The following is a 22,618-nucleotide window of genomic DNA, read 5'->3' on the forward strand; positions in this document are numbered from 1 at the left end:
GGAAATACAGCTACATGGTTCTGGCAGGTAAAGCAGAAAAGGGACATAAATGACATAAGCAAACGAGATTTCTGGGGAAGAAAAGGCTGTCTTGCAGTCCTCCCATGCAAGATTTCCGATTGTAGTATTTTGTTATCACTCTCCATTTCTAATAATGAAAAAAATGTTTTGTCACGTGCCAAGAATAAAGAACATCAGCTAAGTGCTTTCATATGGACTCCCTACATACATTACTACAAATAGCAGAACACAGGCTCTTATTCATATTACATAAAGATGATGTTTAATGAAGAAATTCAACACACATCTTTTACAAGGCATGGATTGACATGAAATAATTCTGACAAACTGAAAAAAAAAAAATTAGGTTTACTTTTCAAAAGCAAACAGCTTTTTCCTTCACTTCCTGATCAAAACCTGTGACTGAACAATTTTATGGTAATATAAAGGAATATTTGTTTTATGTAATAAAGTACTAATGGGAAAACAAGAAAGTAAATATTAATATATGATTCACAGTGCACTGTATCTTTATAAAATAAAGTGGATTTGCCACATAGCCTTTCCAAATAATATTATAAAGGTTTTCCTCTTCTTTAACATTACTCAACTTCCCAAAAACTGTCCAGTACTTCCTATGAGGTAGAACAACACCTAACAGTGCCAGTTAACACCAGCAAAAAATACTCCATCCAGCCTTCCAATGGAAAACATGTTGACAAGTATTTTTTCTAGCCCACTGTAGTACTTAGCCATGTCACCTCCTCACTTTCCAATATTTCTCTGCCTTAGTTTAAGTTGGTACAACCTTTCCCAACTCTACCAGGCTTTAATATGGTGCATCTATGTTCAAGAGCTTGCACAACTTCCTTATTTAATCAGCTGCCCTGCTGAAGAGGCTCTTCCAGCACACCTGCTCCTGTCCATAGCCCTGTCACCACCCATAGCTGTGGTGACCAGAGCAACAGTTACTGGGAAACCCTAGCATTGGAAATATTTGGCAGTAGGGCCTGGGGATGAGGTACTAGATGATGTAAAAGGCCTCCCTGCTGCAGCACCTGCACCAAGAACCTGCTCAAGAACTATGTAGGGGTCTCACCCCAGCCCCAAAATAAAGATTAAGAGCGGAACAGAAATATTTTTTTAATTCCCCAGCCAAACAGGAGAAAAACAGAGACCAACAAGGTAAACTGCTCAGACAGCATATGTGCTGTTTCTGTGCAACCTTAGAACCAATAGCCTAAATTCATCCTAGCCCCCCCAATTTGCCACAAAGCATTTAGCAGTAAGAATGTACTTGTTATCCCTCCCTTTTAATTTTTTTTTATAAATAATAATAATATTTAGGACTTCTGCTACATATCCAGACTGCATCATACCCAGTACTATCATTACTGATAAGATGTCCAATCTCACTACAAGATCCCTGCCAACCAGTGATGTTCACAGGAAGGGAGCAGACCCTCTCTCCTTGCTCCCTAGAATTTTAGACAGAGCCTTGCCAAAGTCGTCCAGCACCACCTAGAATCTTTTGCTCTGGGGGAGGTGCAGGATACAGTTTAAAACATCAGAGAAAAGAGTTTAAGAAATTATTCAAGGGTCTGCTGAGCAGTATTCTGTGTAGTCAATAAAATGCTTCATAGCATTTTGAATCCCACTTAAATTTAATATTTAAACTGAGTACATCATTGTACTGAAACTTAATGTCTAGATCTGCGGATTTGGATTTTTAAGAGGATTTAATCTTACACCCTAAGGAATAAATTAAGAAAGACAGCCCCACCTGCCGACAGAACAGTCACATTACAGAGGGAAAATGAACTTGCTAGCCAGGAAACACAAATTTTCTTTCCACCTCTTTCATACAGACCCCAAAAATAATTCATTCCAGCATTGCAAGAACTCAAATCTTTCTCCCTTTCCTCAGCACGTAAACTCAGCTGACAAATCAGTTTTTTATCCTTTCTAGAATTCCCTGCTCCTTGACAGGGTAATGTATGAACTATATTCAGCAGTGTCAGAAAACACAGTTCCATAAAAGCCAATTGAAGAACAATCAACTGAAATATATTTGAAGAGTTCATCTGCATATTTTATCCCAGGCACTACTTCCTGTGCTCAGGACTGTAAGAACACTTTATCGAATCAATGAAGTGCAGTGCTTGTAAATATTTTGCAACTTCAGTGAAGTTTGTTTTCCAATAATGGGAATGCTTTTTAATTTTGAATCCTTCGACCTCTTTTCCTTTTGTTTTTTTGTTTTGTTTTTTGGGTTTTTTTGTGTGTGTGTGTTTTGTTTTGTTGGTTTTTGTTGTTTAGTTTGTCTTGTTTTGGGGTTTTTTTGGTGTGTGCGAATAGCATAATTGTGTAATTTTGTTTCAAGAGTTTTATAATCTAGTAAAAGCCTTTGTCTCTTATGCTATGTCACTAATAATTTCTAAATAAATATTTTAATAGTCACCAAAAAGGTTCTTTTCCCTCCCCCTTCCCTCGAAGCTTAAATTTCTATTAGATTAGCTGTTCCAAAGAACACACAGAACTGCCAAGAGAAAGTGGCAAAATTTCTTCCCAAATAATCTTCCCTTGCCCATGCCTGGCAGAGTTAAACCTCTGGGAAGTACCTTGGTTTTTCTTTACTTTAAAGCATGTGAAACAAACAGTGACAAGTTGTCCTACAATGAGTTAATTTTTGAACATACAAAGTGAAGAGGGTGCTGGATAGACAGGCCAAAGCTGCCAGTAACTCCCCACAATGTAACTCACAGTCCCTCCTGTCCCTCCTCTATTTTTCCCTCTCTAAGTTACACCCAGAACAAAAACATCTGTCACCTCCTCTCAAAGCTCTCAAGCACAAGCTTGAGAAGTCCACTTCTGGTATCTTCTGCTCTTGTTAAAACTGACAACACTGTAGGAAGCAGCACTGCTCTAAGGACAATAAAAATTAGCAATCTTTCTGTAATACTTAGCAAATATGAATTTTTTTCTCTTTGGTGACAAATTAATTATTAACACACTAGATAATGGGAAGCATGAGGGTGAATTAAATATCACCTTGTGATAAGTGGGACAAAAGTTGAACTCAAATCATGATGTATAGTAATAAAAGAGAACAAAAAAATCCACAGAAACAGACTGCCACTTGGACACAGGAAAATTTAACTTTACTGATCTGTCAGTGCTACAGTGTTTCTAGTTAAGAAATTAATGTATGGAAGCTGATGAAGCTTCATTTTGTCACTAGCTTGTTGCAAGGCATAAAAAGTAATGCAGCATGATAATATCAGAGAATTTGAGGCCTATGTTCATGTTTACCAGGCACTGTTTGATTAACAGTTATTTCATTAAGTTTTACAATTAATGCATTCAGATATAGTCCACTAATCAATGCAAAACCAGAGATTAATTCTTCAGAATAATTTTATTAGCAATGAGGAATATAAATCTCTTATGAAAATATTCTTAACATTTCAATATATAAGAATTGTCTATAAAAATATACTACTACATAACAAAGCCAGTAACTTCTACAAAACATATAATTCAACATATATTTAACAATATATAGAACATAGCAAAAATCCTTTAATTACTGCTGAGGGTATTTTACCCCCTTTTTGTCAAACAGTAATTCACAAAACATAGGAAATTACTCATTCTGATATACAGAAGTTATCACCATAGAACTCTATGTGTGTTCCCCCCAGAAGTCACCTGCATCTGAAGGAACATAAAGCCACAACTTTTCTTTGGATGTACAGGCGGTTATGACCCCAAAAACATTCTGCTGGTAGCTACAATGTCCTGCTGAAGTCAGTGATCACATCTGCTGTCAGCACTGCAAACACTGAATCCATGCAGGGACACAGACAATGTTTTTATTACCCTTGTGGGGCTGATGCCACAGATGAGCCTGCCATGGTAATTATGGTTAGAGAACTAAAAAACAGACTCTTCCTGGGTAACTACTGCTAGTTAGCAAGGAAATAACTTCAAAAGAGGCTGCCTCCCTAGAAATAAACCCTCCAACAGACAGCTCTTAAACAAAAGCTCAAGGAAGAGAAAATACCATGGGAGAAGTTGTTATTTTTAAAATTATGATCAAGGGAAGTATGATCCATTTTGTCATTACTAATTGCAGGAAGCATCATCTTGGACCACTTTTTGGAACTGGGAATCTGTTTTCAGAATAAAAATTACACATTTAACTAGTAATATCACCAATGCTGTTGTGTTGAGGTTATTTCATGCCTGGTGTTAGACAAATGCCGGAAATCCATTTAAATTATACAGACCACTCTTGTCTATTACAATGAGCTTGTCAAATTCTTGGTGTACACTTATTAAAAAGCCCTTATTTAAAGGGCTTTTAGAGCATAATTTAAACAACCAACTGAACCTGAAAGAAATTGGCTGCTGCACAATGACAGTACAAAGCCATCAGCTTTCTATAGAAGAGTTGGGTACATAAGGCATTAAGGCTACAAAGTCTCACTGAAGACCACCAGCAATTACAGTGTCTTGCATAGTAAAGAACATTAACCAAACTTATGATGCATCAGTAACAATTAAATCTTTTTATCCCTATGCTTCTGTGCAAAATAACCAGTAATTAATTATTACTCCCTCTATTCAGAATCCACTGAAATCAGAACATTGAATGAGTATGTTGAAATTCAAGAGAAACTTAACATTATAACAAAGCAATTGCAATGCAACAATATTCCATCATATTACAGAAGAAGGAGTTGCTATTAGAATAGTGTATTTATAAAGTAAAGATCACAGCAGGACACTACAGACAATGAACATCAATATATTTCTGACTCAAAGCTCAGAAAAATAACTTTTGACCCTGAGAAACTTGCTGTATCAAAAAGCTAAAGATCAAAATCTAAAAGAATCAAGGCTCAGCCAGTTTCATTTCAGATTCTCAAACTGGTAATTTTTGAAAAGTTTCACCATCCTAACAGAAATTTTAATAGATTATTTTCAATTTAAAAACCCCAGCATTTCATGGTATCCACACTTTTGTAGTTTCATTATCTTAAAGGCTTGCAACTAATATTTAGGCTTTCGGCCTATATTTGAGAGGAAGAAAAATTTTAGAATTGAGGTGGTTGAAGAACTTAAAGCTTAAATGTCTTTCACGCCCAACATCATCTAGAAAAAACCAGTTACAAAAACTAGCTTGTCATGCTTTATGGATAGAGAAGCCCTAGTCAAGTCCTTCATTCTCATTCCAGTTAAACAGCTCCCTAAAAGATTGATCAAAATCAAAACAATGTTCCAAAACATACATCCACGAACATAGAATCTGGTTTAGATTATTATTTTAACAACTTAAATATTTAGCAAGGTTTAAGAACAGCAAAAGGAAATAAGCAGATGAAGCCATAAGGAAACCCTGTATGTTTGAACAAAGAAAAAAACCAATCATCTGGGGGTTTTGGCACAAGAAATATATTGAAAGAGTTTCTGCTAGAACTTGAGAAAAAATTACAAATCACTATACCTAGATGTTGATTTCTGGTCATGTAGCATATTTTCTACATCTACTTGTGTGTTGAGCGCAAGAAAACAATCCTATTTTCAGTAACCTGTTCTTCTCTACTAAGTGTAAACAGGATTGATTGAAATCACACAGACTAAAGATGTTTTTTAATGTAAGCTTCCACATAATTTTTATTCTGTACTGACAAAGCAGCATTCATATGATGTAATTTAAACTACTACCAAATTCTACTTCCTAAAGTTTTTATACTGTCATCAAGTTTAGGCTACTCCAGTTTTGCCCTCTCCAACACCCTTACTAAAAAGATATGTACTGGATCAGGTCCCAGGAGTAGCTCATCACATAACCACATAAGCATTGAGCCAAGAGGAGAGAGCAGGGCTAGCTGACAATCCAAGTTTGCATCAATGTGAACAGCTCTGGAACCACACCTTTATAAGTGGCAATTCAAACACATGCCTATTACACATGAAGTGAAGCAGTAAAAAATGCAGTCTGTTTTCCTTCCCTCCCCTGAAAGCTGCTCTCAATGGCAGTGATGGTTAAGCAGCAGAAAAACAATCCCAGTTCAGAGTTTCAAGTATTAAGCAAAAAGGGTGCCAAACTGGAATTTTATTATGAAGTGAGGCTTTTAAGAGATAATAAAGCAGTTTCCTGACCTTGTCAGCAGTAGCTGAGCTCCAGTGTTCAGGAAAAGCAGAGAACAGACAGCTGTAAGCAGGAACCAATTCTGCTATTCAAATGGAATCTTCTCATATCCATAAAAACATTCAGATTCAGGGCACAGGTTTTACCTACAGAAACTTGTACAAAGACAGCTCCTCACATCCAGATACGCAGTAAAGGTTTTTCTGTGAGGCAATGAAAAACACCTGGAGGACAACTCAATCATTGGTCCCGGCCAGCACGGCTTCACGAATGGCAAGTCTTGATTGTCAAACCTTCTACTAAAGGGAAGCCCACCCAGTCAATCTAGGAAAGCCAGTACACATAATCTTTTTGGAATTCAGCAAAGCTTTTGATACTGTCACAGCACCCTTCTGGACAAAATGTGCAGCACACAGCTGGATAACTGTGTTACACAATGGGTGAGCAAGTGGCTCACAGGTCAGGCACAGAGAGTTACAGAGAATGGTGTGACATCATGTGTCCAGTCTCTAATGGACTCTAGACTCTAATGGGCTCTAGACATCCTCATTAATGACTTGGATGCAGGACTCCAAGGAATATCAAGTTTGTGCTGATGACACTAAATTGGGAGGAGCTGTTGACTCCCTCAAATGCAGGGAGGCCCTGCAGATACCTCGATAAATTAAGAGGGCTGGGCAACTGCCAAGCATATGAAGTTTAACAAGGTCAGGTGACAGATTCTGCTCCTGGGGTGGGGCAACAAACAGACTGGGGAATGAGAGGCTGGAGAGCAGCACCACAGAAAGGGATCTGGGGGACCTGGTGGATGGCTAGGTGAGCAAGAGTCAGCAGGGCCCTGGCAGCCAGGAGGGCCAAGTGTGTTCTGGGGGGCACTGGGCACAGCATGGCCAGCTGGGCGAGGGAGGGGACTGTCCCACTCTGCTCTGCACTGCACGTTGCACTGAGTGCTGGGGGCAGTTTTGGGTGCCATAACGTAAGAACAACAGGAAGCCCTTAGAGACCATAATGGAGGGCAATGAAGATGGTGGAGGGTCTGCAGGGGAAGACTTATGAGGAGTTGCTAAAGGTCACTTGGTCTGTTCACCCTGGAGAAGAGACTGAGGGGACACCTCACTGAGGTCTGCAACATCCTCATAAGGGGAAGTGGAGGGGCAGGTGCTGATCTCTTTTCCCTGGAGTCAGCGACAGAACTCAAGTAAATGCCCTGAAGCTGAGTCAGGGGAGGTTTAAGCTGAATATTAGGAAGAGGTTCTTCACCCAGAGGACATTTGGGTGGAACAAGGAACGAGGGAACAAGGTCCCCAAGAAAGCAGGCATAGCACCAAGCCTGTCTGATTCAAGGAACGTTTGGACAATGCTCTCAGGCACGTGGTGTGACTCTTAGGGTGTCCTGTGCAGGGCCAGGTGTTGGACTCAATGATTCTGACAGGCCCTTTCTGACTCAGTATATTATGATACTCTGACCCTAAAGTACTATTTGCATTCCATGCCTTTGGGATTGAAGTCCTTGGATCTGCCCTGACAGGATGCAATGCTTATTAGCAAAGACATGTGACCAGACATCTATAAATCAAAGATAATGTCCACCACCTTTAGTGATTTAGAAAAAAAAAAACTATCACGTGTACAGAACACAGCATTCTATTTCAGAAAAACACCAGACTGAGTAAGTAACGGAAAACCTCCTCAAGATACAAAGGACCAAATAAAGATTCCAATTTAAATTTTCTTTAAACTTTACTGAGACAAGACCCAAAAGTTTCAACTTGGGAAAATTTCACTTCCTGATACTAAACATTTAGTCCTCCTGAAAAGTGAAGGACACCAAGATCAGTAATAAAACTATTTTTCTTTAGTATTTGTTGCATTCAAGATAAAGCCTACAAAAGTGAGAAGATGTGCAAGAGAAGTGATAAATACAGATTTTAAAGGGCCACCATGAGAAGTGGGGCTGAAGTTGCCCACTAGGACTGTCTGATGCAGTGGGGATGCCTGAATGTCATGTGTATGCATAGTGTCACCCTTCCACCAAGCTTTCCTCCTTTCCAACCTCTTCTGCAGAATCTCTGTATGACCTTGGCCAACCTGCATTTACTGTGAAACTGCAATTATATTGCACTCTTGTACATTCTTAGGAAACAGGCAAAAGCTTTAATGTAACTCCTTCTAAGTTTATGAAGGCAAAGGAGACTCCAACTGGTCTCATAAAGAATTTTGTATAGAAGAATCTGAAAAGGGTCATAAGCAGCATTAAATATAACCTATATTAAATACCTAAAAAATATAATCTTTTGCATAGAATAAAGAAAAGTGCAGCTACAGCGCAGCAGTCCCTACCAGAAGAAAGGGCTAATTTATGTGTGTATAGAATTAACTGTTGTCTCTCATCACTGAGACTGCAGCAACTAAAGTCATGTTTACAGGGAAAATCACTTTTGAAAAAAAATAGGTGATTAGGTTATTTCACTATGTCTGTGAAGTAAGTACAAACACAATACTTTTTGTAAAAAAGCAAAGCTGATAGGTAATTTTCACAAGTTAATTTTCTCTTGATATTACTTGGAAAAATGAAATCGCTTTTGTTTTTTTAGAATCCAAATTAAATCTGCATTTGGCATTTGTTTGTGCAAAATAATAATTAGAAAGCTTACAGAAGTACAAGCTTTATCTGTTCTATAAAAGCTGGTTGTTTAAGAATTATCAACTCTTCACTCCCTTTCAACTTTTGTACTGCAATCCCTGTGGTAATCAAGCACAGAATATTATTGGAGACTTATTTCCACTGCTCTGAAAAACAGAGTCTAAGTGGAGAGTCAGAAACTTTAGGAAAATAAATATTGTACACTTTTGAAAGGAAGCGACATCTTTTAAGTCTCTTTCTACTGCCCATATTAGCCTAAATATAAGAAAGGAAAGTATATACCTCATCAGCTGCTAAAACATCTTCAATTTTGGTTAAAAAAAAGTCAACTTATTTTACTGGATATAATTTGGTAGTACAATTTGGTAAATGGGATATTTAAATAAATAAAAATAAATATTGTATTTATACATCTTTCAAGATGGCTTGTTTCTGTAGTGAATAGGTGTCTATATTGTTAGATTTCCCTCTGTTTAGCTTTTTTCACACTGTGTCTCCACTTACGAATGGCGGTTCCAGAACTACTGGCTACAACACAAAGAGCACCACCCACAGTCCACCAAGTTGGTATATGATTGAGAAAAAGAACTTGTAAAATGAAAGCAAACACCACATCCATGGTTCTCATTATTGATACAGGTCCAGCTTTCTCTATCTGTAATGCTTTTGTGAGAAATATTTGACCCCCCAACCCTAACAAGCCTATTAATATTAGAAAAACCCTATCTCTACCACAATGTGGTAAACGCCATTCATTCAAAACAAACAATGCTATAACACATCCAATTAATCCAATCACTGCATAATACCAAATTGACAAAAAATAATGCACAGACTTTCCCACCTTCCTTAGTATAACAATAGTCGAAGCTGCGGAAAAAGTGCTTGCAATCGCTGCTATAGTTCCTTTAAGGTGATCTGAGTAACTTCCTTCAATCCCTGCAACATGTGAGCCAAACAGAAATGGTGGTCTGGCAATAAGAATCACTCCAGTGACTGCAAAGAGAGTAAACAGAAGATCCCAAAGGCTGTATTTCTCTTTGAGAAAGATCCATGCCAGCAATGACGTAAAAACAGGACTGGTAAAAGTTATAACAGTGGCATCAGCTAGTGGCATGACTTGGTAAGCGTAGTAGAGAAGAACCATTGCAGTAGAGCCAAGGAATCCTCGGAAGAAAAGAAAAATTCTTTTACCTTTTGGTCCCAAAAACCCTGTTCTGAAAAACAGAAATGTCACATTAATGTCACTACCTTGCTTATTTCATGACTAACATCCAAACATATTTAAGTATGGTACACACCTTTCTAGGCAAGGGAGTTTAATATCCAAATATTCTTAACTGTCTGATCACAGACCACTTTATTTCCATCATGACCCCCAGTCACATTCAGAGTCCAGAACCTGTTCTAGTGATAAATTTTTCACTTGCAAAATAACCCAACAGTACCTACAAATCATCTTCTGGTTTTTTTTAAGATCACCTCTTTGTGGAAATCAAAGCATTTAATACAGTAATCCTAGTAGAAGCCTCTGCCATTCAGGGAGTCAAAGATTTTCAGTTTTCTGAATCATATTAAGAAACGACCAACTAATCTAAAATAATGTAGTTATGCAACTGAAGTCCAAACTAAAATAACACTGCACTGCAATCATATTTGAGTGGCAATTCTAGATCTAGTTTTAAGAAATAACTTGAAATTTTTTACACTTACTTGTAGTATATTAAACCAGGAAGAACAAATGCCATTTGGAAAACACATCGAAACGCACTCACTTCCACTGAATGTACATCTTCTATTTTTTTAAGAAATAAAGAGGCCACTGAGAAAAGGAAGGCAGACAGTATGGTATAAAACAGACCAAGTCCTGGGCACCCAGCTTTCTTCTTTGTCCCTGCAACAGATAAACTACAGTTAATAAAGATCTATTAGAAGACTTCTCTGATCAGACAGCTCTGCAGACTGCAGTGTTCCACGCATCTGTAGTAATTTTTGTAATGGAGAACAGGGGAACCAAACAAACAAACGCAAATATTACATGTGTTTACCAAACCTACCATGAAAATACTTTTCACTGACCATCATGGGTCTTCTTTTTTCTTAAAACAGGGTGTAAGAGATGAACTGTAACACCTGGGATACAAAACACTCCCATTCTACATGAGTTAGTAGACCTAACTTCTTGAATGTATCAGACTAGAACAGGTGATTTATTATAGGAACTAGTCACAATTCTGCCCAGGAACCAATAAATGTAACTGACTACAAAACAGTCCATAGCCGGATTCTGAAACTATTATCTTGGGAATCAGCTGCTTAGTTAACTAAGGTTCTGAAGCAAAAGTTAATTTCCTTTCTCACAAATACACAATATAAAGTCTCTGTAAGAAATTCATTTTTGTTATACCTCCTGTTTATTTTGCAGCTAAATCACCCTAAATTTGACCAAAACCAATAATATTTTTATCCTGCTATAAGAGTCCAAATATTTTCTTCAAATAGGCATCAAATACAGATTTTTAAGCAGAATAAATTTAGGTAACTAATGTTAGAACATCAAAGACCTGATATCTATCATAACTCCATGAAAACCTTAGTTTATGCTTATTTATCAGACTTCCCTTTCCTGAAAGTTTCCCAAGTCTAATGTTTTTATTCAAGTTTCCTCATTGCCTCAGGCTCTCTTCAACAACATAACTCTTCCTCGTTCCACTCATTTTCTCCACACTGAACTATTAAAAAAAAAAGCAAGCAAGGAGAGGGAGAACTGCGAGACAGAGAACTGCGTTGAAGTCAGCAGCAGCAATCTCCAAAGAAATCAGCCTTTTTTGTTATTGCTTTGTTGCATAAAAGGAACAGTATTTCCACTGAACCTAGAGGCGAACACCAAGGAAAACAGAACCCATCTAAAAATTTGAGTGGGATGTCACCTCACTATCTCTTTCTTTTTCTCTACCTGCATAAAACATTGGGAGCTACCTTTTCTTCTGCAACTCCCTCTAAAGATAGGAGCAAGAACTCCATGTCCCAGAGGCAATGTTTTGATAAAAGGGTGCCTCATCTCACATTAGTGTGGCAGCCTGTGAGCCTTATGGATCCTCTAAAACACCATCAACTGGGTACGGCTGCGAGTTGCTTAGCAACTAAGTATGGTTTTGAGAGGGTTTTTTTTTTTTAATTAACAAAACTTGTCACAAACCATTTTGATCCTCCTTGAGATCAGCACTCAAGGCTGAGAAACTGCATCTTACTTTCTGGCTAGAAAGGGAGATTGCAGGCTGACAGTCCCGGGGACCCAGGCTTTACAACAGCAACCACAACCCGAAGTAGGCAAAAGGTTTGCTTCTCAAGGAATCCTGCCACATTGCAGCTGAGAGTTACAGCTTCTACTTGAAATATTTCTGTTTAGCAACAGCCTCTTACATAAAACTGACTATAAAAACTACCACAAACCAACACTGGACCAGGACACCTACCAACTATGAAACAAAATGGATTTAAAAAGTGTTCATGAACTACGTAATGCCTTAATCCACACAGTCACATAACAGAACTACAAAATTAACAGTCTCTAATATTGAAACAAGAGGAATCAGACTGGCTTATAACTGAAATGAGAAATCCAAACCCATGCTGGCTTATGGATGAACACAGCACAAACAGAACTATTAACTTTTATCTCAGGCATGATAGCTTCTCTGATTATTACAGAATGAAGCCAACCTAAATAAAGGAAGCGTTGAAATGGAAAACCAATCAAATTAAAGCAAAATACACTGAAAGGATCTTGATTGTAAGGAATAAAAAAAAATCTGAAGGAACTAATTTCTGTAAGCTACCCAAAAGACCAAGCCTATCAAAACCAGAATCTTCAGAATCTTGTAATACTAGATTTTAAACCATCAACATCTTGAATTGCCAAAGCATGTACTTAGAGCAATAAGAAAGTGTTTTATTTCCTTTTAAAAATAAAATGGTCCAAGTTCTTCCACCAAAAACAAGAACTGCCGTTCTGAAGAGTACTAATTTCAAAGAAAGTTTTACAGAGAAGTTACATTAAGATAACTTTCCCGCCCCACAAAATACTAAGCCTCAAATACCAGCCTAACACCATCAAAACAGTCAAACACTCGTGCTTTTTTCAAAGAATGTAGCAGCCTGAAAATCAAAAGATTTCAAGCAGTACCCAAGCACTCTTTTTTGAGTAGCTACAGATTTAGTTTTCCAGTTTTATTTCCTGGCCATCTCCACACGTAATGCTTTCAAACAATCTTCCACTCCTGTTTTAAGTCATAGGTAAATGCCTCCCACTGCATCCTGTTTTAGCTGTAAATTCTAATTGAGTTTTTAGTGCTGTACTTTGTTGCAAACAGTTTTTATACATACAAAATGCATGCAATGAAAAAAAAAAATCACACTTCTCACATACAAGCATCGCAAGAATAGCAGAAGAGGCAGAAGAGTACTGGCTATGGGAAAGATAGTCAGTGAGATGATTGTCCTAGACCTTCAGGAAAGGCAGAAGATTCCCCATGTTATAAAAAACAGAAGAGTTCTCTTTGACTTCTGTAAAGTGCCAGGAGCACAACAGCCTGCATTGGAACTAATCATGGTCATGCAGACAAGATCTAGGGGTGATTCATAGTCTTCGGTCATCAACAGTCAACAATTTTCTGAGGCAGACAACCCAAAACCGAAGTACTCTTTCTGGTTAATTAATCAAATTTCTCAGGATTTCAAACACTGGGTTTTCTCCCCCAAGCTCTGCTTTGTAAGTGACACTAATGTGAATTTCACTGATGAAGGACTCTGGACTCTCCACAGCTCACAAATCTATTTTCTGCTGGAAAGTCAATTACAGTCATTTTAATGACAAACACATTTTCAGTGAAGTCTTTCGAAAAAAGTACTCCAGATAACTTCAGAAATTATTTTAAGATGGCATTTATGCTTTAAGAGAACTCCACTTTAAACCTATACATTCCATATTTCCCAATACGTTTGTGGCTTTATCAATTTGTGGCTTTATGAGCAAGTCACAGTCCCAAGTACGTGGACGTGCTCTCAAACGCATTTTAGTGCCAGAAGTTCACACGGGCAGAAGACACCTCTATTTACCCAAACCTGTCAAGTCTTTAAAACTTTAAAAACAGGAAGTACTGTTTTTCCCGAGGAATAATCGCTCCCGAGATTCTCACAAAGGCGACAGAGCCGCCCGGCCCTGGGGGTGAGCGGTGCCGGGGCCTTGCCTCTCCCGGGGCGGGGGGCACCGGGCACCCGGCCCGAGCCGCGCCCGCCACAGGGTACAGGGGCACGGAGCAGGTCGTGCTGCCGGCCCGCTCATTCCTCCACCGGGGCCGGCCTATCCGGTCAAGAGGACGGGAGGAAGAAGGCGAGGCCGGACCCGCTCGCAGGTGACCCGCGGGCACCAGGTGCGAGCCCCCGCCGGGGACGGCTCGGAAGCGGCGAGGCGGCTCCTGCCGCCGGCGGGGCGGGCACCGATGCCGGGCGCCCTCTGCAGCCGCCCGAGGCCGCTCCCCGCCCCGCCGCCACGTGCGGACGGCCCGATGCCCTCGGGCCGCTTCTTCATCCCCGCGGCCCGGCAACGTCACCCCGAGGGCGGGCAGCCCAGCCGGGACGACGCTGCCCCCCTGCCCGACTCTCTCTCCTCACCAAGTGCCTCGCAGCAGAACGGCCAGGACATGCCCGAGCAGCAGCCACAAGCGCGGCGCTCCTCGGCACCCGCCGCCTCGACGCCGGGCGCCGGGAACGGCTGCACCGCACCCGGCCCGTCCTCCCGGCCCGGCGGCACCTCCGGCTCCTGCCCGCCCGCTGCCGGAGCAGCGTCGCCCTCTCCGCCCTGACACAGCACCATGAGGACGCGGAGCTGCCACGATGCTCCCGGCGGCTCCTCGGCTGCCGGCGACACCTGCCCTCCTGCGCATGCGGTGCGGCCGCCCAGCGCCGCCCGCCGCCTTCCCCCCGCCCGCCCGCAGCGCCGAGCACCCGCGGGGGAGGCTGCACCGGGTCCCGGCTCCGCCACCCCCCGCCAGGCCCCGCCTGGAACCGGCCGGGCGGCCCGTCCCTCCCGCGGCGGGTACCTGCCTGCGAGCCCGGCGGCGGCGGAGCGCCCCTGCCGGGACTGGAGGCAGCGCCCCGGCGCTTCCTTCCTGGCGTCCCCCGGAGAGAGACCCGGCGAGGGCAGCGGGAGCGGTGCCGGGGAGCAGCGAAGCCGTGGTGCCTCGGGAGGGGGAGCTCTGACCCCGCCGGAGAGCGGAGGGGGCCGCGCAGGCCGCGGCTGTTTCCGAGCAGAAGAGATAAAACACCGGGAAAAGGTGACGCGAAGTTATTTTAGGGGCGTTGTTGCGTCATTTGCGCGCCCAAAGTGAAAGCAGCGCTGTGTGTGCCCGCGGCACTGACCCCTCTCAGCTCAGCCTGGCCGGGCCCATCGGGCCCGGGCTCTGCCCCGAGGAACTGCGGCCAGATACTGCACCCAGATCCTGCAGCCGCCGCAGCCTCGCCTGGCCCGGCTGTCACGGGGGGAATCCCGCAGGACCCGCTCCGCGCCCCGTGGAAGAGCGGGGATGGCCCCCGGTGCGCCCGTCAGTGGGGCTGCGTCAGTGAGCAGGGGCAGCGCATCGCTCCCTGCAAGAGCTGCTCCGGCTGCACGCTCGGGTCAAAATGGAGATGGGGACCTGGTGGGCAGTTCAGTCAGGATTGTTAGTGAGGTACAGAAATGTAGCCACCTCCTCGTATGTTTTCCCTAAGGAAACAATGCTGCCAATGCCTTTGGGTAGGGAAATCGGAAAGGGTAGAGAGAAAAACAGGAGTATCCCTTTTTCCTCACCCATGAAAAAGTGCAGAGTAAAAGAAGCAGAATAAATTTAAAATAGTGTTTTTCTCCTTTTGAGCAAGTTGAACTGTTATCAATAGTTAAAATGGGAGGAATTTCTATTAAAAGGAAAGATTTAGGCTCACAATAATCTCTTAGCTGTATAAATTAATCTCTGTTTATTTCTTTATTCTTAACAAAGGGAAATGTAATCTACAGCTTTAGCAAAATGAACGCCAAATGGTAGATAAAAGCTATTTCCTACAAACGATTTTAAGTTTTCCCTCAAGCTACCTCATAAAAGCTATTTCAAGCTTTTGGTGTCTCTAATTTAGCACATTTTATAGTCCATGCTAACCCACCAGAGGCTGTAAGTATTTCATTATCTTGGAGCCAGCAGTTGATTAATATGACCAGAATTCTTTCACAAATTGTTCTTAAGTAAAAATTAGATGCGCTATATCAATTATTAAAATAAGAGAAATCAATTAATAAGGTTGTGTTGAAATCAGAATTATTTTTGAAAATTTACATTATCTGAGCTTCTGTTGCTATAAACCAAGAAAATCATTAAATATATGCTGCAGTATTTATGAACAACTTGTGTTAACAGTTCCTGTCAACAGAGCTCTCTATACTGAAAGCTTTACTAAATCTTTCCTCTGGAGATACAAAATTTCCCAAATTTCTCTTAATTAAGAAGTTACTTTTCTTAATGCACTTATCTATTAATCAGAGTTTAATTAGAGAGAAAGGTGCAAATAAACCTGCCAGCCTGCTGCTTCCTGAAGACACTTCCACTTCTCCGCACTCCAAGGCAGCTTTCACAGGCCACTGTTCCACGAATCACCAACACAAAGTTAGAGCTGTCCTTCCCCAGACAAGTTTTGGTGGAAGGGCAGTGGGGATTCTCTCTCAGCAGCCATCCCAGGCTGCTGATCCCACAGGTGTCTCAGGGGAGCACCTGGCACATCCCCTGGGCAGAGCACACCCACCCCAACTTTGGTGGCTGGCTGCACAGTCACTGGCTGAGTTGCCTTTGGAGTCAGTAACAGCAGAAGCAGCTGGCTAACTCATCTTCAGTGAACAAAACCAGAGTCCAAACATTGTCCACAGTACAGATACAGAACAAATTTTCTTACAATTTCTGGCTATTTGCTAAAATGTGCAGTTTATATATTTATTTTATAATAGTAAATATTTTTTTTAAGTGCCAAGTGCTGAGCTGTAGAGAGTTTCAAAGAGACTGCAACAACCCCCTCCGTACCCCTCTGTGTCTGGTTTTGAAAGGGAACATCTGAGGGCAGTGTTTGTTTATGCCAAGATACATGAAGTGTTCTGTTTGCTCCTGGTCAAACTGCCAGGTTTGTCTCAGCTTGAGACCTTCCAAGTTCTCCTTGTAAAGTACAACCCTCTTCTCTGAACAAGGAAACAGAGCAGTTGCAGCTGCCCAAACTAACCAGCAGGCAAATGTAATTTGCAGGCATGCTGCCCTAGATTGGAAAATTAAGTACCTGCATAAATGTGCAGGTCAATGTCTTATGCAGCTTTTTCAAGTACAGATTAAGTCTGTACTTGAAAAGTCTGTGTGTTACTGTGCCCAGAACTAGCTGTTCCTTTCTCCAGCCCATCACCTTTAATGTCTTTGCTGAGTGCAAACTCCATAAGAAAAGGTTTTAGTAAGCTTGGGCAATTTGATCATTGAAATTAAACTGTAGCACCAGCTAGAATGGCATTTATTTGGTTTCCATAATATCATAAGTGCAGAAAGTGAGCCAGCTCCTGCACAGTCACCACTCTCCACACACAGAGCTTTCTTAAGTTGCTCTTTGCAAAGGAAGAATATTATCATCCTCATCCAGAATTCAGGCACAGGTTTTGTCATTATAAATGCCAGGAACAATCCAGTACTTCACTGCAGGTTGAGGTTCAGGCCTGGCAGGTACTTGAAAGTCCTTGAGTCACTGCTCTCAGTCTGTGTGCCTGGTAAGGGACCCTTTGGTTTCCATCTCCCCCCCTGCAAGTACTGTTTCTGACTCCGAGTGGCTTTCCAGAAACACTAACAAGCACAAATGACAAAGCAATTAAGTAAGTTTTGTGGAGAACCGTGGGACTTTTCTAAGAGATTATAAGAACTTTATCCACTATCACATAACTACTTTTATCCACCGCTGATTATTCTAATAAACTTTTTGGAACACTGCTGCTCTTGGAGTTTTAGTGAGAACTAAATAATATAAACTGAGGGAGCCCTGGAACTGACCTGGTCCTTACTCATCTCTCCTAAGGGCAGCACTAAGAGCTCTGCAGAGCTCCAGCAGGAAAGGCATCTGGATTCCTGGTATGTGGAACACCCTGGTGACATCTATCCCAGTTTCATCTGAACTCAGCTGTGTCAGCACTGTTATATACTGCTTAAGCTATAAAAGGAGTAGATTTAAATCAAAACAGTAGTCCATAGCAATGGCTTTTATTCTGTAAAAATGCCAATTCTGTAAAACCAGTTTTTTAAAGTTTAAGTTGTCGAGCAAAAAGTTCATCCAAAGAAATATAGACTAATGTGAAGTAACAAAATAAATAATAAACTTGCATGGTTTCCTTTCCTTCTGAAAAGGTTTAACAAAAAACCAGGTAATAATTACTTTCTCAGCTTCTGAAATGGATCCAACTCTTAAGTGCATTGTAATAACCATTTACCTCTGCACCCGAGTGCCATAAAACAGATGATTATTGCAGCACCAAGGAGTTTCATTGTCCTGATCATTCATTCAAACTTCTGTCCAACCCAGAGCTGTTTGGGAATCAGAATAGCTGAGGTTGATGGGCACATCTGGTGCCCTGAGAGGTCATCTACTTCACCCTCCCCTGGTCAAAGCAGGGTCAGCTAGAGTTCAGGACTCTCTCTTGGGATTTTGAATATCTCCAAGGATGGAGACTGCACCACTTCCCTGGGCAACATGCTCCTGTGTTCAACCACACATTAAAAAAAAACACTTTCAAACGAAAGTTACATTTAAAATGAATGAACTCTTGTAGTCTTGCAGCCCAGTGAAAGTATGGTCGATATGAACTTCTGCCTCCTCATCAAAATTCCAGTCTGTCTTTGTGGGTTTTATGTCCACCTCAGGTGTTAGAAGAGACCTGTATTTTTCAGCTTCCCTGTTAAGGTGGATGGTGAATGATTCTTTTTGCCATCACCACAAATTTCTTCTGTATGTATATATAGGATTGTTGTACAAACATTTTAGCTTGTGTCACAGTATGTTCCAAGTATCACAGTTTTCTTCTTTCTGAGTTGGTGGTTGTAATGAATAGTCTGAGTTGGTGGTTGTAATGAATAGTATTATAAAACAGGAGATGGGGTGGAACATTGAAATAATAGGGAATCCTGAAATTATGGTCAATATAAGGGAGTTATCCTGAGGCTCTTTTTAACTGCATTTTCCAGATTGCACTACTAGCAGTTGCTCTTCAGGAGACTGAAAGTATTGAGATAGGTTAATTCAGTAGAAGTAAGAAGTAACAAAAGTTCTGTGGTCTCCAGAATGAAAGAATTTCTTTTCTTGACTTCCAAAGAATTGAAAAATAATGGATAAGCAGGACAATATTAAAATTCTGCTTCTATACTAGTTAGGGTGCTTTCAATTCAGTATCAAAGTTATACTGCTTAGCTGATTTTGGTCACATAAAGGTCATGCTTCTGTCCTCAGATGGCTTAACTGCACTGCTTGCTAAGCAATCAAGTCTCTGTAGCTAGTATTCCTGGAAGGATAAATTAAAAATAATTTTCTACGTACTCTGAAGACCATAGTGTTTTCATTCTTATATTTCACATAAATGTCTGGAGAGCTCATGCAAATTTAGATGGTGATCCTTAAATTTAAAAAGTTATGTAATATTTTTATTCTCTTTAAGCAAATGGCTTTTATTCCAATACATCTTGGACAAAAACATATTTTCTTTTAATTACCTAGTGAAAAATCTATTTGACACCTCCTTTTTCTTTCTCTATCATTTTATTTCCACCAAAGAAAACAAACATCTAAGCAAACCAATAGATTGAACTGTAGTAACTCACTGTTGGAAAAGAAGATGAACAGTAGTACTGTTTTTTTGGATCATTTGTATTTGCCACAGGCCAAAACTGTAAGTTTTGTAAAGCACAATGGTGGTGGGTGGCATTCAGGCCTTGGTCTGGTACTCTGAGAAGCAGCAGCACTTGCTGTCATATTGCAGTGAAGTTTTATAGATTGTTAGGTAACAAGTATATCATGCTAATCTCAGTGAAAGGAATTTTTAACAATGAATGAGCATTTACACAGCCTGTGTGCCTCTCTCTCAGGTGTAATTCCATGTCAGGTGTTTATGCAGTGATACAGTGCAGGTAACGAACAGAATTCCTAATGTTTCAAACTGGCAGTGCTTGATAAAACATGCACAAGGCTATTATTTCTACTTCTTTAGGAGAATCTATATTTTTAATATAAACTTGGCAAGGCAACCAGTGTGAAAGTCTGAATTTGGAAAAGTCTCCTTTCTGGCAAAAGAGTTGTGGGTGGGGTTTTATTCAGGCATATTGTCTCACTTGGTGGGTTGAAGGTATTGGAGTACTCACTGTACATAAAAAACTTCCAGGAAAGTGTTTTTGGTTTTGTTTTTGTTTTTACTGCTAGAGGAATATGGATTCACTGTTTCACAGGAACTCTTACAATTCCAGTTGTTTACTGGAGCCATGTATGCCCCTTTCTCTCACTGCACTTCCTGATGTGTCAGTACCATTTTTATAACCTTATAACCATGAGTTATCAGATTAGCCATAAAACTGAGTAAAGCTCTGTTCCCTTTGAATGAGTTGTTACTCATAAAGATTAAGATCAGTCAGTGTATACAGAGATGCACAGTGGAAAAAAAGAAGGAAAATATAAGAAACTTTAAAAGGAATCCAGAAAAAAAATCAAAAATTGATGGCATGTGGTTATGAAAAAGAAGAAATGAGCATGCTAGAATTTATGCATGCACTGCCTTGGGTAGCTGCTTCTTCTGGTAAGCATCTCCTCCCAGTGGTTGCTTAAATTTAGATCTTTCCAAAATACAGTGCTTCATTTTGAAATATCTAAATGTGATGTTTCAACTATATAAGCCCCAAAAATATTTTTCATTTAAAATTCTTTCCCAAATCTATTCCAATTTCTGGATCTTTCAAAAAACCATGTTTGGGAATTTTGGTAGCTCTTACTTGGTAACTCTTCTTTTTTCTACCTCTGCCTTGGAGAGGTTCTTGAAAATCTTGGAAATAACTTTTCCTGTTACTTAGTTGCCATTATGTTTAACTGAAATTACTATAAAAGCTTGTTCAACACAGCTACTAAAGCCAAAGGGCTTGAAAGAGGGAAGGGCAGATATTCTTGGGAACACAGGTAGAAAAACAGGCAGAAGGTTATCAGTTACCATTCTGCAACCTGCTTGAGTAGAACTGATGTAATCATTAAATACATACTCCTTTTAAGTTACTCAGAGAATTAGTAGCAGACAAGAGGGAGTATTTCTTTCTTCTTCACAGCACGAAGCACCATGGAGAGAAAAAAACAAAGGAGACATAAAATATTATGTAACCTTAAAGTTTGTGGTGGTGACTTTCCAGAGATTTCTGGCAGGCAGTACAGTACAAAAATCAGAAAACAGAAGTACAGCTTGAGTGCCATTGAGGGTCAGAGCTCCCTAGGAGAAGTGGAGGAAAGTGGAAATTGTTCATAGTTGCCTTTTTTGCTTGTCTTCTTTTGTTCTGTTCTATAATGCCCTTTGTGACTTTGAAAAGAAGATAATTTGTTCAATTATATTTTGTCACTGTCACTTTAACTGACTTTTTACAGCAGTAGAAATGACTGAATGTATAGTTTCTCTTCGTGGAAAGGGAGAGAACTATTTCAATCAGCTGCATTTCTTGGCACTTACACAGTATGTTTCCTATTCTGTAAGCTATCTGCCTGGGGCTGCTCTGCAGGGCAAGAAGGGGGATGCTTCCTTACTTGCAACTCCTATGAATTATTAAGCAATTGTTTATATGCCTTACTTGAAGAAGATTATTCTTCATTAGCTTCTATTTTCCCCAGAACAAAAATTACATAAAATGTAAATAACCTTGTCACAGGTGATGGATCAGTGTTAGTGCATTGGGACTCTATAATACATTTCTGTATTTTTATATAGGTGAATGATTTATTATATTGTTACATTATTATATAAAGCATATTTATGTTGGTATATATATGATAAACATATGAAACACTAACATCATTCAGCCTGTGCACCTCTCACCTTATTCCAACAAGCTGGTGCAATGCTCACTCCTGTCAGTTTGCTTGTACCAGGATGTTCAAAGGGGAGTGATCTGAAATGCAACTCCAGCTTTTATTAAGGAAAGAAAACCTTGCAACACAGATTTGAAAGCTCTTTCCTTTTGTCAGAGTCACAGACATAAGTGGGGTCTTTTTTTTTTCATTATTTTTTAATTGAGTCAGTGCTCCTTCACTACCTCCAGGAGCCGCAATGCAGAAGAGCGTTCCTCATTAGAGCAAAAAACCCTGCTGCTGCCTTGCATGAGGGATGTACCTATTCTGGGCATTTGCTGTCCACAAGATCACCTCCTTAAGGAAAGAAGCAGGGTTTCTTTTCCTTTCTTGCAGGAGGCTGAGAGGGTATACTTGGAAATCATAGTGCTGTAATGGCATGAGATTATGATAAAGAAGAAATGAGCATTATTGTTGGGTTTTCTAATAAGCATCACTTCTGGCCAAGCAGGCAGGACACTGGAGCACACGAGCCCAGGTCTAACTCCAAATGGTTATTTTTATGTCCCTGTAACCTCAGCTAGCTCAGATCCTGTGAACAGTGCCAGAGTGGCAGCCCCCTAGGAATGGGCTGACCAAGCTTTTGCGGCGTGTGCTGACCTCTGCAATCTGTTCCTGGCTCCCAGCGAGTGGAC

At 40.6% G+C, this 22,618-nt stretch overlaps 1 protein-coding gene across 1 annotated transcript; it reads right to left on the reverse strand.

Annotated features, from left to right (window-relative positions):
- Positions 1-3,496: 3,496 nt before the first annotated feature.
- On the reverse strand, positions 3,497-14,679 carry SLC35G1 (solute carrier family 35 member G1; the record flags this gene model as incomplete). The annotated part of the gene is made up of 3 exons (XM_084210545.1): positions 3,497-10,021; positions 10,518-10,698; positions 14,478-14,679. The coding sequence occupies 3 exons, from the start codon at positions 14,677-14,679 to the stop codon at positions 9,262-9,264; spliced, it is 1,143 nt and encodes a 380-aa protein (XP_084066671.1). The 3' UTR covers positions 3,497-9,261.
- Positions 14,680-22,618: the final 7,939 nt, after the last annotated feature.

The sequence above is a fragment of the Fringilla coelebs genome, assembly GCF_963513975.1.
Source record: "Fringilla coelebs genome assembly, chromosome: 8".
NCBI classification, from domain to species: Eukaryota; Metazoa; Chordata; class Aves; order Passeriformes; family Fringillidae; genus Fringilla; species Fringilla coelebs.